The sequence below is a fragment of the Pseudophryne corroboree genome, chromosome 1 (genome assembly GCF_028390025.1).
Source record: "Pseudophryne corroboree isolate aPseCor3 chromosome 1, aPseCor3.hap2, whole genome shotgun sequence".
NCBI lineage: Eukaryota > Metazoa > Chordata > Amphibia > Anura > Myobatrachidae > Pseudophryne > Pseudophryne corroboree.
Genome location: NC_086444.1, coordinates 860170547 through 860187891, shown reverse-complemented (window position 1 = coordinate 860187891; position 17345 = coordinate 860170547). Strand labels below are relative to the sequence as shown.

The 17345-nt window shown below is 45.4% G+C and overlaps 1 protein-coding gene across 3 annotated transcripts in view; it reads left to right on the top strand.

The window, feature by feature from the left end:
- The window catches only part of SH2D4A (SH2 domain containing 4A), a 196993-nt gene that overhangs the window by 31066 nt on the left and 148582 nt on the right, over positions 1 to 17345 (top strand). For all 3 annotated transcript variants that reach the window (XM_063919989.1, XM_063919991.1, XM_063919990.1), the window contains exon 2: positions 287 to 646. In XM_063919989.1, the coding sequence (XP_063776059.1) occupies positions 466 to 646 (181 nt within the window). In that variant the 5' untranslated portion in view covers positions 287 to 465. The remainder of the gene's footprint in view (positions 1 to 286; positions 647 to 17345) is intronic.

The following is a 17345-nucleotide window of genomic DNA, read 5'->3' as shown; positions in this document are numbered from 1 at the left end:
AGGCATGGTCATGGGTCACAGGAGCGTGCCACTAGTTATGGGGGCTTGGCCTTGCAGCACACCCCCATTTCTCTGTATTCCGGGCAGCCAGTAGAGCGCCAGAAGGTGGAGCTGCTCAGCCAGCTCCTGTGTCTGTGGCCTGGGTAGCCAAGCAGGGTGCCGGGAGGCTGAGCTGATCGGCCAGCCCCAATCTCTCTGTGTGGCCAGAAAGGTCCATCAGACCATCGGCCCTTCTGGCATTTTCTGGATTTAACTAACTTATAACTTTTTTTTTTTTTTTTTGCAGGAATGATCATTATTACAAAATGAATTCAATGACTTGGATCCAGCATAGAGCACTAACGTTGTGAAACTCTGACATTAAGGAAATAACTTTTTATTATTCGGAAATTTACTGGAACTAAGAGCCATATCCCAAGATTTTGTTTTTTTATTGGATAAGTCTATAAAACTACAGCAACAGCCATGCTTAAACAGATATTAGCTGATATGTACATTGACCCAGAGCTGCTGGCAGAACTTAGTGAAGAACAGAAACAGATCCTGTTCTTTAAGATGCGAGAAGAACAAGTACGAAGATGGAAAGTGAGGGAGGCAAAATATGAACATAACGAAGAAATACAGAAGAGCCACAAAATAAAGAAAGGTAATACTGTGTTTTAATGTAAAACAATTCTTCACTCTGTACAATAATACATTACACGTCTATGACATTTTATATAAAAATGTTTTGGTTGAGACTTTTTTTTTTTTTTTTTTAGTTTTTTGCCATTTGGCAGTGTTGCTTCAGGTGTAATGCAAGGTGCAAGCAAATGGAAAAATAGCGCTAAATGGTCATAGATGAGATGAGCAAGTCAATATTAAACATATTTAATTCAACATGTAAAACAATAAGACATCCATATGAATATAGATAAAATGAATTAAGAAACCCTTAAAAAGGGTAAAAAGCATTACTGAGAGACACGGGGACTTCTTGTTAGATTAAATTTCTTTCATTCTCCAGCACAATTATTTTGTTGTTTATGGACACGTTTTATTTACAGGTAATGGGGACGGCCATGGGGATGAGGTTTGCGCCTAGCTATGCCAATCTCTACATGGGTCTCTTTGAAGACACCCATGTGTGGGGTGGCGGCTTTGGCGCGGACCTCGTCCTTTATGGCCGCTATATTGATGATCTTTTTATTATTTGGGATGGGGATTCACTATCGGCACAATCATTTGTTTCAGATTTGAATTCTAATCACTTTAACCTCCAATTCACACACTCCTTTCACCCTTCCACTATTAATTTTCTAGATATAACTCTAGAGGCCCGGGACAACAAAATATACACCTCCAATTATAATAAAGAGGTGGATACCCATTCCTACCTGCACTATCGGAGCGCCCATTACGCCCCTTGGAAGAAGAACATTCCAAGAGGACAGTTTATGCGGTTGCGACGCAACTGCACAGAAAAAAAAACAAATTTTTGGAACAGGCCGATTCTATGGTAGAGGCGTTTAGTGGAAGAGGATATCCCCATTCACCGCTAAAGAAGGCTGTTAGAGAAGTTTCGAATTTAGATAGAGATGTGTTACTTAGAGTCAATAAAGTATGTAATAAGGAAAGGGACCTTAATGTTGAACTAGATAGCCTAGCTTTTATATCCACATACAACAATGAAAGTATGCAGATTAAAAAGATCGTATGTAAAAACTTTAACATTCTGAATCAGGATAATTTACTTAGAAGTCACCTACCACCTAAACCGAAATTTATCTTTAAAAAGAATAAGTCACTTAAAAACATTCTTGCTCCCAGCTTTATTAAAAAAGTTACTACACAGCAGAACACAGGGGATACCTGGTTGATGTCTAAACCTAAAGGCTTCTTCCGATGTGGGGCTACTAGGTGCACCACTTGTAAACATATATTTAGAAAAACCACACATCTTCACGTTAGAGATGGAGAGGATTATGAACTTACCAGCTTCATGAATTGCGATTCAACCTATATGATATATCTCCTCTCTTGTGGATGTGACCAGAAGTATGTGGGGTGGACAACAAGAAGCATTAAGACACGCTTCATGGAACATCGCCGGAATATTGTTAGGAAAATCTCTACACATAGTGTCTCAAGACATTTTAGAGATTTTCATGAGGGGGATCCTAGTTCTCTCCATCTAACAGCAATTGAACAGGTGGATTTAACAAAGAGAGGGGGGGATCGGTACAAAATTTTGTGTAAACAAGAATTATACTGGATATTTAAACTAAACACCCTATATCCAAGAGGATTAAATGAAGCAGTTGAACTCGGGTTCACTACGATCTGCCGGCAGCCGGCCTCCCGGCGACCAGCATACCGGCGCCGGGAGGCCGGCCGCCGGCTTACTGACAGTGTGGCGAGCGCAAATGAGCCCCTTGCGGGCTCGCTACGCGCGCCACACTATTTTATTCTCCCTCCAGGGGGGTCGTGGACCCTCACGAGGGAGAATAAGTGTCGGTATGCCGGCTGTCGGGCTCCCGGCGCCGGTATGCTGGTCGCCGGGAGCCCGACCGCCGGCATACTGAAGACCACCCGTTGAACTCAACTCAGTGTTATGATTACTACTCGTAACCATTATTGTTATATTAGTTTCCCATTTCCTCCCCCCCCCCCCCTTTTTATTTCCTTTCTCTCCCCCTTCTCCCTCCTCCGTCCCCCTCCCTCTTCCTTTATTCCCTGTATGATTTACTAATTATTATTAATGACATTAGTACATCGGTATATTATGGTTGTTATCTATTATCAATATATGAAACTGGGTGACATATCACTATAATATGATGTGCCATGTATGATCTATACATTTACCAATAAGTCTAGACCACGCATGTCCAAACTGCGGCCCTCCAGCTGTTGAGAAACTACACATCCCAGCATGCCCTGACACAGCTTTAGCATTCTCTGACAGCAAAACGGTGTCAGGGCATGCTGGGATATGTAGTTTCACAACAGCTGGGGGGCCGCAGTTTGGACATGCCTGGTCTAGACCTTAAGTACTTTTTCTTGTTGTATACTCTTTATACATTTGTATCATGTGATATAAATCCCTGTTTTTATCCTTTTGGATCCATTTTTTGAAGCCTCTCAATGTAGCAAAGGGCTATATATTAATATTAGATTTATCCTTTCTATCCCAATGATGTATATATAATGAAGGTTCATTGGTGTTATTTATTAACACCAATTATATTTTTTATATTTTTTATTTTCATTTGTATTATTATTTATTCTTTTGTGAACCTGTTTGAACTACCCAAGAGCGTAATATGAGTAAATTATATTGACTGACATAACCATATATAAACTATATAAGATAAACTGGTTGGCATGATGGTTGGCGGAAATGCGCTGACGTTATTATGCAGGACACCTTTTCCGTTGCTAGGGATTGTAGTTGCTAGGTAGCCACGTCAGGACAGCACATGTAATGATGCGTTGCCCTGACAACCGAGGAATCCACTCGCCGCGTCACGATACGTGCGTTTGGGCACGTTGGAATGACGCGATGCCGGAAGTCCGACCGCGTCATTCATATGTGGCCGGACGAGGATTGATGACGAGATGGGATCCGATCGCGTCATCTCTATAAACCCAGATTAGCAGTATCGATGATGCGGATGAGGGGGAGGGGACCCTTACCTGGATAGATTAAATTGTGGAGTGGAATACCCCTTTTTGAAGAAGCCTGATAATGACTAATATGATAAAAATAAATTAGATTCCATTTCTTGTTTTGGGTATAAATAGCCTATGTTAGGTATTCATGGATAGTCATGTGACCATTACATTGAAAATAAATATATTACCTTGGAAGTTTTTTTAAGTTTTTTAATATATATATTATATTATTGAGCATGTGCTTTATTCTAGATACTGTCTGTCATTATTTGGTCATATTATGAGATGAGCTAGTTAATTTCAACTCTTTATGCAAATGAGCAGCCATATTGGTTGGGTATATAAACCCTTGTTTACAGCCCAGTGAGCACCTTGAAAAAGTTGTGTGAACACAACGAAACGCTGGTGTGAGCTGCTCCCCTGCTTCACTCCCTGGATACATTATTTGGAGATCTGAGGACCTGAACCAAGCCCCCGCTACTGAACTTCATGGACCTTTGCTGGAGGTATACCACTTGAACTGAGGACATTGTTGCTTCATCACCTCACCAAGGAACTGCAATATTGCGGAGTGCTGAGCCGCTTAACAAACCTTGGGTACATCTGTGGTAATTATTGCCTACGTTTGATTACAAATTTGGTCCATCTGGACCTAGAAGGGGACTGTATTCTAGGAACAGGTCCTATCATCCTCTCCAGTTTCAGATTTATGTGATTGGGAGTAATGCTTTTTACCCTTTTTAAGGGTTTCTTAATTCATTTTATCTATATTCATATGGATGTCTTATTGTTTTACATGTTGAATTAAATATGTTTAATATTGACTTGCTCATCTCATCTATGACCATTTAGCGCTATTTTTCCATTTGCTTGCTGTTTGTCTACGAGGTCTGACCAACCTCTTCATTTAGCTGCTGTGTTGAACCTCCCATATTAGCGCCCAGAGAGAATTACCTTTGGGTAATTTTCCTTTTTTCTTGTAATGCAAGGTGCAAGCCAATAATAATGGGATAAGGGTGGGGGCACGGGATGTAGTTATGTGACTGGCACCTACATCCCGAACCCTCACTATCCCAACAGTCGGCATGCCGACCAACAGTGGCTATTCCCACTCGTGGGTGTCCACGACACCCACAGAGTGGGAATAGAACCTGTGGCGAGCACAGCGCAGCGAGGGCTACACAAGTGCTACAGACACAGTACACTACACAGCTGCTTCCGGCCCAGCACACTACACAGCTGCTTCCGGCCCAGCACACTACACGGCTGCTTCAGGCCCAGCACACTACACAGCTGCTTCAGGCCCTGCACACTACACGGCTGCTTCAGGCCCAGCACACTACACGGCTGCTTCAGGCCCTGCACATTACACGGCTGCTTCAGGCCCTGCACACTACACGGCTGCTTCAGGCCCTGCACACTACACGTCTGCTTCAGGCCCAGCACACTACACGTCTGCTTCAGGCCCAGCACACTACACGTCTGCTTCAGGCCCAGCACACTACACGGCTGCTTCAGTCCAGCACACTACACGTCTGCTTCAGGCCCAGCACACTACACGGCTGCTTCAGGCCCAGCACACTACACGTCTGCTTCAGGCCCAGCACACTACACGTCTGCTTCAGGCCCTGCACACTACACGTCTGCTTCAGGCCCAGCACACTACACGTCTGCTTCAGGCCCAGCACACTACACGGCTGCTTCAGGCCCAGCACACTACACGGCTGCTTCAGTCCAGCACACTGCACGGCTGCTTCAGGCCCAGCACACTACATGGCTGCTGCAGGCCCAACGTACTACACAAGTGCTGCAGACCCAATGTGAGCACACAACACAAAAGCTACATCACAGAATACTACAGAAGTGTTACAGACACAGCATAAAACCAGCAACTTTTATTTAAATTAGTTTCATGTATGAGTGTACACTGTCATCTTTCTCTATAGTCCTAGTGGATGCTGGGGTTCCTGAAAGGACCATGGGGAATAGCGGCTCCGCAGGAGACAGGGCACAAAAAGTAAAGCTTTAGGATCAGGTGGTGTGCACTGGCTCCTCCCCCTATGACCCTCCTCCAAGCCTCAGTTAGATTTTTGTGCCCGGCCGAGAAGGGTGCAATCTAGGTGGCTCTCCTAAAGAGCTGCTTAGAAAAGTTTAGCTTAGGTTTTTTATTTTACAGTGAGTCCTGCTGGCAACAGGATCACTGCAACGAGGGACTTAGGGGAGAAGAAGTGAACTCACCTGCGTGCAGGATGGATTGGCTTCTTGGCTACTGGACATTAGCTCCAGAGGGACGATCACAGGTACAGCCTGGATGGTCACCGGAGCCTCGCCGCCGGCCCCCTTGCAGATGCTGAAACGAGAAGAGGTCCAGAATCGGCGGCAGAAGACTCCTCAGTCTTCTTAAGGTAGCGCACAGCACTGCAGCTGTGCGCCATTTTCCTCTCAGCACACTTCACACGGCAGTCACTGAGGGTGCAGGGCGCTGGGAGGGGGGCGCCCTGGGAGGCAAATGAAAACCTTTTTTGGCTAAAAATACCTCACATATAGCCTCCGGGGGCTATATGGAGATATTTAACCCCTGCCAGAATCCGTTAAGAGCGGGAGACGAGGCCGCCGAAAAAGGGGCGGGGCCTATCTCCTCAGCACACAGCGCCATTTTCACTCACAGAAAGGCTGGAGGGAAGGCTCCCAGGCTCTCCCCTGCACTGCACTACAGAAACAGGGTTAAAACAGAGAGGGGGGGCACTAATTTGGCGTTAGAAATATATAAAAAAGATGCTATAAGGGAAAACACTTATATAAGGTTGTCCCTATATAATTATAGCGTTTTTGGTGTGTGCTGGCAAACTCTCCCTCTGTCTCTCCAAAGGGCTAGTAGGTCCTGTCCTCTATCAGAGCATTCCCTGTGTGTGTGCTGTGTGTCGGTACGTGTGTGTCGACATGTATGAGGACGATGTTGGTGAGGAGGCGGAGCAATTGCCTGTAATGGTGATGTCACTCTCTAGGGAGTCGACACCGGAATGGATGGCTTATTTAGGGAATTACGTGATAATGTCAACACGCGCCAAGGTCGGTTGACGACATGAGACGGCCGACAAACAATTAGTACCGGTCCAGACGTCTCAAAAACACCGTCAGGGGTTTTAAAACGCCCGTTTACTTTAGTCGGTCGACACAGACACAGACAGGGACACTGAATCCAGTGTCGACGGTGAATAAACAAACGTATTCCTTATTAGGGCCACACGTTAAGGGCAATGAAGGAGGTGTTACATATTTCTGATACTACAAGTACCACAAAAGAGGGTATTATGTGGGATGTGAAAAAACTACCGTAGTTTTTCCTGAATCAGATAAATTAAATGAAGTGTGTGATGATGCGTGGGTTCCCCCCGATAGAAAATATGGGCGGTATACCCTTTCCCGCCAGAAGTTAGGGCGCGTTGGGAAACACCCCTTAGGGTGGATAAGGCGCTCACACGCTTATCAGAACAAGTGGCGGTACCGTCTATAGATAGGGCCGTCCTCAAGGAGCCAGCTGACAGGAGGCTGGAAAAATATCATAAAAAGTATATACACACATACTGGTGTTATACTGCGACCAGCGATCGCCTCAGCCTGGATGTGCAGAGCTGGGGTGGCTTGGTCGGATTCCCTGACTAAAAATATTGATACCCTTGACAGGGACAGTATTTTATTGACTATAGAGCATTTAAAGGATGTATTTCTATATATGCGAGATGCACAGAGGGATATTTGCACTCTGGCATCAAGAGTAAGTGCGATGTCCATATCTGCCAGAAGATGTTTATGGACACGACAGTGGTCAGGTGATGCAGATTCCAAACGGCACAAAGGTGTATTGCCGTATAAAGGAAGAGGAGTTATTTGGGGTCGGTCCATCGGACCTGGTGGCCACGGCAACTGCTGGAAAATCCACCGTTTTTACCCTAAGTCACATCTCTGCAGAAAAAGACACCGTCTTTTCAGCTTCAGTCCTTTCGTCCCTATAAGAGTCATATCTGCCCAGGGATAGAGGAAAGGGAAGAAGACTGCAGCAGGCAGCCCATTCCCAGGAACAGAAGCGTTCCACCGTTTCTGACAAGCTGTCAGCATGACGCTGAGACCGTACAGGACCCCTGGATCCTACAAGTAGTATCCCAGGGGTACAGTTTGGAATGTCGAGACGTTTCCCCTGCGCAGGCTCCTGAAGTCTGCTTTACCAAGGTCTCCCTCCGACAAGGAGGCAGTATGGGAAAAAATTCACGAGCTGTATTCCCAGCAGGTGATAATTAAATTACCCCTCCTACAACAAGAAAAGGGGGTATTATTCCACACTATATTGTGGTACTGAAGCCAGAAGGCTAGGTGAGACCTATTCTAAATCTAAAAAAATTTGAACACTTACAAAGGTTCAAATCAAGATGGAGTCACTCAGAGCAGTGATAACGAACCGGGAAGAAGGGGACTATCTGGTGTCCCGAGACATCAGGGATGCTTACCTCCATGTCCCAAATTTGCCCTTATCACTAAGGGTACCTCAGGTTCGTGGTACAGAACGGTCACTATCAGTTTCAGACGCTGCCGTTTGGATTGTCTACGGCACCCCGGGTCGTTACCAAGGTAATGGCCGAAATGATGGTTCTTCTTCGAAGAAAAGGCGTCTTAATTATCCCTTACTTGGACGATCTCCTGATAAGGGCAAAGTACAGGGAACAGTTGGAGGTCGGAGTAGCACTATCTCGGATACTGTTACAACAGCAGGGGTGGATTCTAAATATTCCAAAATCGCAGCTGATCCCGACAACAAGTCTCCTGTGCTTAGGGATGATTCTGGACACAGTCCAGAAAAAGGTGTTTCTCCCGGAAGAGAAAGCCAGGGAGTTATCCGAGCTAGTCAGGAACCTCCTAAAATCAGTGCATCATTGCACAAGGGCCATGGTAAAAAAAATGGTGACTTCCTTCGAAGCAATTCCAGTCGGCAGATTTCATGCAAGAACTTTTCAGTGGGATCTGCTGGACAAATGGTCCGGATCGCATCTTCAGATGCATCAGCGGATAACCCTATATCCAAGGACAAGGGTGTCTCTCCTGTGGTGGTTACAGAGTGCTCATCTTCTAGAGGGCCGCAGATTCGGCATTCAGTTTTGGATGTTGGTGACCACGGAGGCCAGCCCGAGAGGCTGGGGAGCAGTCACACAAGGAAAAAATTTCCAGGGAGTGTGATCAAGTCTGGAGATTTTTCTCCACATAAATATAGCTAAGGGTAAATTTATAATGCTCTAAGCTTAGCAAGACCTCTGCTTCAAGGTCAGCCGGTATTGATCCAGTGGGATAAAACATCACGGCAGTCGCCCACGTAAATAGACAGGGCGGCACAAGAAGCAGGAGGGCAGTGGCAAAAACTGCAAGGACTTTTCGCTGGGCGGAAAATCATGTGATAGCACTGTCAGCAGTGTTTCATTCCGGGAATGGAAACTGGGAAGCAGACTTCCTCAGTAGGCACGACCTCCACCCGGCAGAGTGGGAACTTCATGGGGAAGTTTTCCACATAATTGTAAACCATTGGGAATTACCAAAGGTGGACATGATGGCGTCCCGTCTGAACAAAAAACGGGACAGGTATTGCGCCAGGTTAAGAGACCCTCAGGCAATAGCTGTGGACGTTCTGGTAACACCGTGGGTGTACCAGTCGGTGTATGTGTTCCATCCTCTGCTTTTCATACCTAAGGTACTGAGAATTATAAGACGTAGAGGAGTAAGAACTATACTCATGGCTCCGGATTGGCCAAGAAGGACTTGGTACCCGGAACTTCAAGAGATGCTCACAGAGGACTTATGGCCTCTGCCGCTAAGAAGGGACTTGTTTCAGCAAGTACCATGTCTGTTCCAAGACTTACCGCAGCTGCGTTTGACGGCATGGCGGTGGAACGCCGGATCCTAAGGGAAAAGGCATTCAGGAAGAGGTCATTCCTACCCTGGTCAAAGCCAGAAAGGAGGTGACCGCACAACATTATCACCACATGTGGCGAAAATATGTTGCGTGGTGTGAGGCCAGGAAGGCCCCACGAAGAAATTTCAACTCGGTCGATTCCTGCATTTCTTGCAAACAGGAGTGTCTATGGGCCTCAAATTGGGGTCCATTAAGGTTCAAATTTCGGCCCTGTCGATTTTTCTTCCAGAAAGAATTGGCTTCAGTTCCTGAAGTCCAGAAGTTTGTCAAGGGAGTATTGCATATACAACCCCCTTTTGTGCCTCCAGTGGCACTGTGGGATCTCAACGTAGTTCTGGGATTCCTCAAAACACATTGGTTTAAAACCAGTCAAATCTGTGGATTTGAAGCATCTCACATGAAAAGTGAACATGCTCTTGGACCTGGCCTGGACCAGGCGAGTGTCAAATTGGTGGTTTTTTTCTCAAAAAAGCCCATATCTGTTTGTCCATTCGGACAGGGCAGAGCTGCGGACTCGTCCCCAGTTCTCTCCCTAAGGTGGTGTCAGTGTTTCACCTGAACCAGCTTATTGTGGTGTCTTGCGCCTACTAGGGACTTGGAGGACTCCAAGTTGCTAGATGTGGTCAGGGCCCTGAAAATATAGGTTCCAGGACGGCTGGAGTCAGGAAAACTGACTTGCTGTTATCCTGTATGCACCCAACAAACTGGGTGCTCTTGCTTTTAAGCAGACTTTTGCTAGTTGGATGTGTAATACAATTCAGCTTGCACATTCTGTGGCAGGCCTGCCACAGCCAAAATATGTAAATGCCCATTCCACAAGGAAGGTGGGCTCATCTTGGGCGGCTGCCCGAGGGGTCTCGGCTTTACAACTTTGCCGAGCGGCTATTTAGTCAGGGGCAAACACGTTTGTAAAATCCTACAAATTTGATACCCTGGCTAAGGAGGACCTGGAGTTCTCTCATTCGGTGCTGCAGAGTCATCCGCACTCTCCCGCCCGTTTGGGAGCTTTGGTATAATCCCCATGGTCCTTTCAGGAACCCCAGCATCCACTAGGACGATAGAGAAAATAAGAATTTACTTACCGATAATTCTATTTCTCGGAGTCCGTAGTGGATGCTGGGCGCCCATCCCAAGTGCGGATTATCTGCATTACTTGTACATAGTTACAAAAATCGGGTTATTATTGTTGTGAGCCATCTTTTCAGAGGCTCCGCTGTTATCATACTGTTAACTGGGTTCAGATCACAGGTTGTACAGTGTGATTGGTGTGGCTGGTATGAGTCTTACCCGGGATTCATAAATCCTTCCTTATTGTGTACGCTCGTCCGGGCACAGTACCTAACTGAGGCTTGGAGGAGGGTCATAGGGGGAGGAGCCAGTGCACACCACCTGATCCTAAAGCTTTACTTTTTGTGCCCTGTCTCCTGCGGAGCCGCTATTCCCCATGGTCCTTTCAGGAACCCCAGCATCCACTACGGACTCCGAGAAATAGAATTATCGGTAAGTAAATTCTTATTTTTTCCTTCACTCTGCACTTTTTAGCCATGCTTTTATCTCACAAGGTATACAGTAGTTGTTTTTTCTTGCCAATGGATTGAATACAAAACTGAATTCTATCTATAGCAATACAAATACACTACTCTGATGGTATGATTATATGACTGCAAAGCACTGAAACACCAGAAAGATAAACAATTGTATTCACTTTACAAGCTTTTAGTAAATGATTCTCAGTCACTCATGTACAAGGCATTAAGTGAAAGTCATCTGAAGGTGGACATCCCATGTAATAATATATAGGGTGCATGCTGTTATTAAGATACAAGACAATATTGGGGACATATTGGTACTTTTAGGGGAAGTTTTCCATAGAACACGAAACATCAGATTTTGTGGAATAAGAGTGGTAGGGGATTTAGCGCTATAACACTTACAGTATGGCCGGGTACATACTACAAAGATATCTTCACGATTTGTTATATTGAAACAACAAATCTTGAAGATCGTTCAGTGTGTACGTAGCATTGCGCTCTCCCTCAGGTCGCATACAAGGTATTATTGTTGCCCGTGCTGCAAGGCCAATCAAACAATATTGTATGTTGCTCTGTGCAGTGTAATGAAAAACGGAACAAGGTATCTTTCTGTCGTTCATTACATCACATAGTGTGTATAGGCAATCTTGCATGGTCCGGGGCAAATGGATTTCTTTTACGACAATCAGCAAGATTGCCCGCCGCTCTAGTGTGTACCCGGCCTCAGCATGTCACTGTTTGATTGACAATGTTTGTTTGGTAAAACTTTAATTTGCGAGAAGGAAGTAGGAAAGTTCTTTAGAATAGTAACTGGTTGTACTAGAAATGTAGCAAAGTAAGGAGGAGAAGTGTCTGCTGACTAATGATGTTTGGAGATATGATACACTTGTGACTGATGAAGTATAGAAAGTAATTTGGTAACTTTCACTACTGGATTTACGGACTACAGGGAAGATTACTTAAGTTTATAAAATTTAAGAGTGATGGTGTTGCTGATAGCAACCTGTTAGATTCTGTCTATCATTTTCTAGGATGCAGTAGTGAAATGAAGGGTGCATTGGGCAACACCACCACTTGTCCTTTTTTAGAAGCTTTAGTAAATCCTACATGTCTGGATACCGAATGAACATTCACAGCTCAACAGGATAGAAATTGCACAGGAAAAAAGTTTTATCATTATTATATAAATAAAGGATAGAGAAAATAAATGATACATCAGTGCATAAATGATACATGAGTGCGGAAACAGTGCAAAAATCCGAGTGGATGATTAGCTGTAGGCGTGAGTTTTGTGTGGTCAGCACAGCAGACATTACCTGGGTGATGGACTGAGAGTGCCTGTTTCTGCCCCAGAGGCTGTCAGCTGTTCATACCTGACCCCTAATGCTTAGTGAGTGCTGGGATACTGTATGCAACAACCCATCAGATCAGATGCTGCATCAGGATGCTGTCTTTGTCCTGTAACCGGATCTTATTAGTAGGATGGTAATCTGTAATAACAGTGTAGAATACAGTATACAGGATATACTGTAGCATATCCTTTTTAAAACATTGTTTATTATGACATTTACAGTTTCCTTCCTACATTACAATACATCTTCACTCTACTAAACTGGATTTTATTTAATGCAAAAAAAAAAAAAGTAAGCTTTCATCTTTTTTTCTTTCTTCAAAAATGTTGGCAGTGGTATTTATACATGCTGTAGAGGATTGTGGGTTATTGCAGCTGGAGCATTCTCACACCTTACAACCTGACTCTTAGCACAAGTCTAGCTTTCATTGGGGTTCCATAGATTCGCAGACGAAGACGCGGTAGGGATGGATGTCTATAAGTGTATACCAGCGGACATAGGCCCTCATTCCGAGTTGTTCGCTCGCAAGCTGCTTTTAGCAGCTTTGCACACGCTAAGCCGCCGCCTACTGGGAGTGAATCTTAGCTTAGCAAAATTGCGAACGAAAGATTAGCAAAATTGCGAACGAAAGATTAGCAAAATTGCGAATAAACACTTCTTAGCAGTTTCTGAGTAGCTCCAGACTTACTCGGCAACTGCGATCAGTTCAGTCAGTTTCGTTCCTGGTTTGACGTCACAAACACACCCAGCGTTCGCCCAGACACTCCTCCGTTTCTCCAGCCACTCCCGCGTTTTTCCCAGAAACGGTAGCGTTTTTTCGCACACACCCATAAAACGGCCAGTTTCCGTCCAGAAACACCCACTTCCTGTCAATCACATTACGATCACCAGAACGAAGAAAAAACCTTGTAATGCCGTGAGTAACATACCTAACTGCATAGCAAATTTACTTGGCGCAGTCGCACTGCGACATTGCGCATTAGCGACTAATCGCTCCGTTGCGAGAAAAATATAACGAGCGAACAACTCGGAATGACCCCCATAATGAAGACTTGTTTAACAGAACAGCTGTATGCAGTAGCAAAGCCACATTTTAAAATTGCAGGCAGAGGTGATACTGTTGGGAGATTTTGGGGTGCATTTAGAGGTGGGCACATTTTCCCTCAAAATGTAGACTGGAAAAGACACAATTCATATGTGTCAGATGAATCCCAAGATGTGTTCGGTTGAAAACCAAGTCCCGGTTATAATAATAAATATGCCACACAGAAATCCTTACCATGGCAGGAATTCTAGATGTGATTGGCCATGTATGTTCTTCTCACTGTGAGATGCTACTTCTCCTATAACAGAACTAGACAAGGCAGTAGCTTTTCCTGTGTCTGTCAGAAGTCCATAATGCTGTACCGGTTGTGTCTATGTTACCTTCATGCTCAGGACCTGGAAGTGACAAAACGAGAGGGCAGGAGAGAACTTCCGCCCTTACAGCACCTAAATGTTTTCTTCGTTCTCCGTTCGTTTGGGGTAATTTTTTTTTCTATGCAGCATTGGACCCTTGTGGGCTCGCTTCGCTCGCCACGCGTCTGGCTCGGTGTCTCGCTCCGCTTCACTCGCCACACTTTACTATTCCAAATAGATTGTGACATGGACCCAGGGGGTTATGGGAAAGGTCCTCTCCATGAAGGTAAACTAGACGCTACCATGCTGTTCGTTCCTTTTGTACTTTTTGCACATTCTGTACTAGGTAATTCCAGCTCAAGGTTAGTAGCTATTGAAGAGATCTCAAACTATGTACAGCATGCAGAAGAGGTATTAAGTGAAATTGGGCTTCTCAGGCAGAAAATTCACTTGTGTAGTAAACATGTAAGCGCCTAGTACTGCTGACTAAACAAATATGAACTTGTCTTTGTAGTGAGCTTAAATCAGTCTGTTTTGAACATCAAATGCAAATGCCTAAATCACCTAAACTATAACATTTATTGGAGTGCACAAATTGGCCAACACAGCAGGAATATATAAAAACGTACTTGGTAGTCTCTCGGGAAATCTGGGAGACTCGCAAATTTGGGGAGTACTCCAGCATTACTGTGAGAGTAGACCAACCAGTGATGTTTAGGGACTTGATAATGTGACAACACTAATTCAGATGCAGCTGTTGCCATCGCTGCTGCTTCCTTGCATTTCCATACAGAGTGATAGCTCTGTATGTAAATGCAGCAGAAGGCGTATATTACAAGAAGACGTCTCCTGCTGCAGTAGTGATCTGAGCTGCGTCTTAGGGCGCAGAATCGGATAACTGTGACACTATCAGGTGGCTTGTGGCACCCATGGGATCTCACAAGGCGCCCATTGCAGTTACTTGTAAGAGGCTAGGAAATCTCCATTCAACTACGGAGCTCCTGGCCTCTTCCCTTCCTCTAAATGGTGGTGACACGCCTCAGTTTTCACAAATGGTGACAATCACCGCCCCCTCCCCACCCCCAAATGGCATAAGACTGTAAATCATTGACAGTCTAATGCCATCCTACGTCCTGTGTTGCAGGACCCATTTGCGTATGCGCAAAGAACCAAACATCGGTACTTTGCAGCATGAGGTGTATGACCGACTGGCCCTGAATGAGGGCCTCCGTGCTGCACAGTGCTGATAATCGTGGCATTGTACAGGGGGCTGTGATGATACCACTCTCCCCTTCACTTCCTACCTGCACTTCCACCGCCGAGATCTGAAATCTCTATGTTTGTTTGAAGATTATTCATTAGTGGTACGGACCTATTGCCAAGATTGGGAACCCAGCATTTCCGGCTTCAACTAAACCTCCCAGAGTTTGTTTTGTCCCTGCTGGGTGATAATGATAGGCTGGTATGGGTGCACGTTGGTCTGGTACTGATGATGGTGGACATGAAACAAAGTGCATGGACAGAGCAGAGCGGTCACGGAGATGCGCACAACTCTGCCTACAGTAGAATGTATATCATTTTTTTTTACATGCATGAAAAGAAGATGTAATTTCTCCAACGCTGAATCGGCCTTAAAGTCTCCTCTAAATAACTATTTTCCTACGTGAACTGCCCTTAACCCAATTCCAAACAGCCTTTTTAGTACATGCAGTGTATCAACTGTAACCAAGCTTTATGTATATGGGGGGTCATTCCGAGTTGATCGCTCGTTGTCGATTTTCGCAACGGAGCGATTAAGGCAAAAATGCGCATGCGCATGGTACGCAGTGCACATGCGCTAAGTATTTTAGCAGAAAACTTAGTAGATTTACTCACGTTCGAACGAAGAATTTTCATCGTTGAAGTGATCGGAGTGTGATTGACAGGAAGTGGGTGTTTCTGGGCGGAAACTGACCGTTTTCTGGGAGTGTGCGGAAAAACGCTGGCGTGCCAGGATAAAACGCAGGAGTGTCTGGAGAAACGGGGGAGTGGCTGGCCGAACGCAGGGTGTGTTTGTGACATCAAACCAGGAACGAAACGGGCTGAGCTGATCGCAGTGTAGGAGTAAGTCTCGAGCTACTCAGAAACTGCTAAGAATTTTCTATTCGCAATTCTGCTAATCTTTCATTCGCAATTCTGCTAAGCTAAGATACACTCCCAGACGGCGGCAGCCTAGTGTGTGCAATGCTGCTAAAATCTGCTAGCGAGTGAATAACTCTGAATGAGGGCCATGGTACTGTACTGATGCATTTTGCACCAGTTGTACACGCTCATACATAACAAAACATATATCTGTTTTTCAGTATGCACCCTAAATCCGAAACATTGCTCCCTGCCCTTTCCTCTTATACTGTTATGCACACCAGTGCCTGCAGGAAAGTACTGGTGTCAGAACTGTTATGCACTCCAGTGTCTGCAGGAATGTACTGGTGTTTGAACTGTTATGCAAAACAAATGGACTCACAGACAAACTGGGGAATATGACATAACGTACACAGAAGGTGATAGGGTAACAAAATACACACAAAGTGAACAGAGAAGCCCAGAGGCTAAGGAACTGGGTATCTCCCTTGTATTAGAACTGCTAAGATGGAAAAAGCAAGATGTTGTGTTTTAATACGTAGAGAACCCGAAATGCTGTTGCTAAGGGCAACAGCAAAACCCTAAAGGGTTACCAACGGGTGTGGCAGTAAACTCCTTGGTCAGAGATGGAATGATAGACACAAGGAGAGTCCCCACAATCCTAATTCTCACTTGCAGTGCACAGGTTTTAGCTTACTGCCACTAAACTGGCCCCTGACACCTAGCACAGTGAGACAGGATTAGACAGGCAAGTCTTAGAATACAGCCGCAAACTTGCTAAGTTCACAGAGTAGTAACAGAACCCCAGCAAGCTAAACGACTGACTCCAGTCTTACTGCTAGGTCTGGATTGGCAGAGTGTAATACCAAATCCCCAGGCCTATTTGCAGTAAGCAACAAACAAATACAAAGCTACACAGTACTGGCTAACTTTCATGAACTGACTAACCAACAAAGATTCAGCAGCATCTGCTTACCCTGAAAAGAGGCCTTATAAAGCAGGTGCTGTCCACGCCCCACTCAGACCTCACAGACTGTGAGCACAAAAACCAGCACCGGATCCCCTGCCGTGCACAGAGCCTATAACCACTGCACAGCAAAAGACCCGAACCGGAGTATCAGCTGCGCTCAGGTTACTCCACTAGCACTTGTCTCCCGGTTGCCATGACGACGTGGCAGCACAGGGCAGGAGACCCTAACAGTACCCCCCCTCTGACGAGGGGTCAAAGAACCCCTACCACCGGGTTTATCGGGGAACTGCGAGAAGAAAGAGCGTATCAGTCTGGGGGCATGAAGATCACAACTGCGCACCCACGACCGCTCCTCCGGGCCA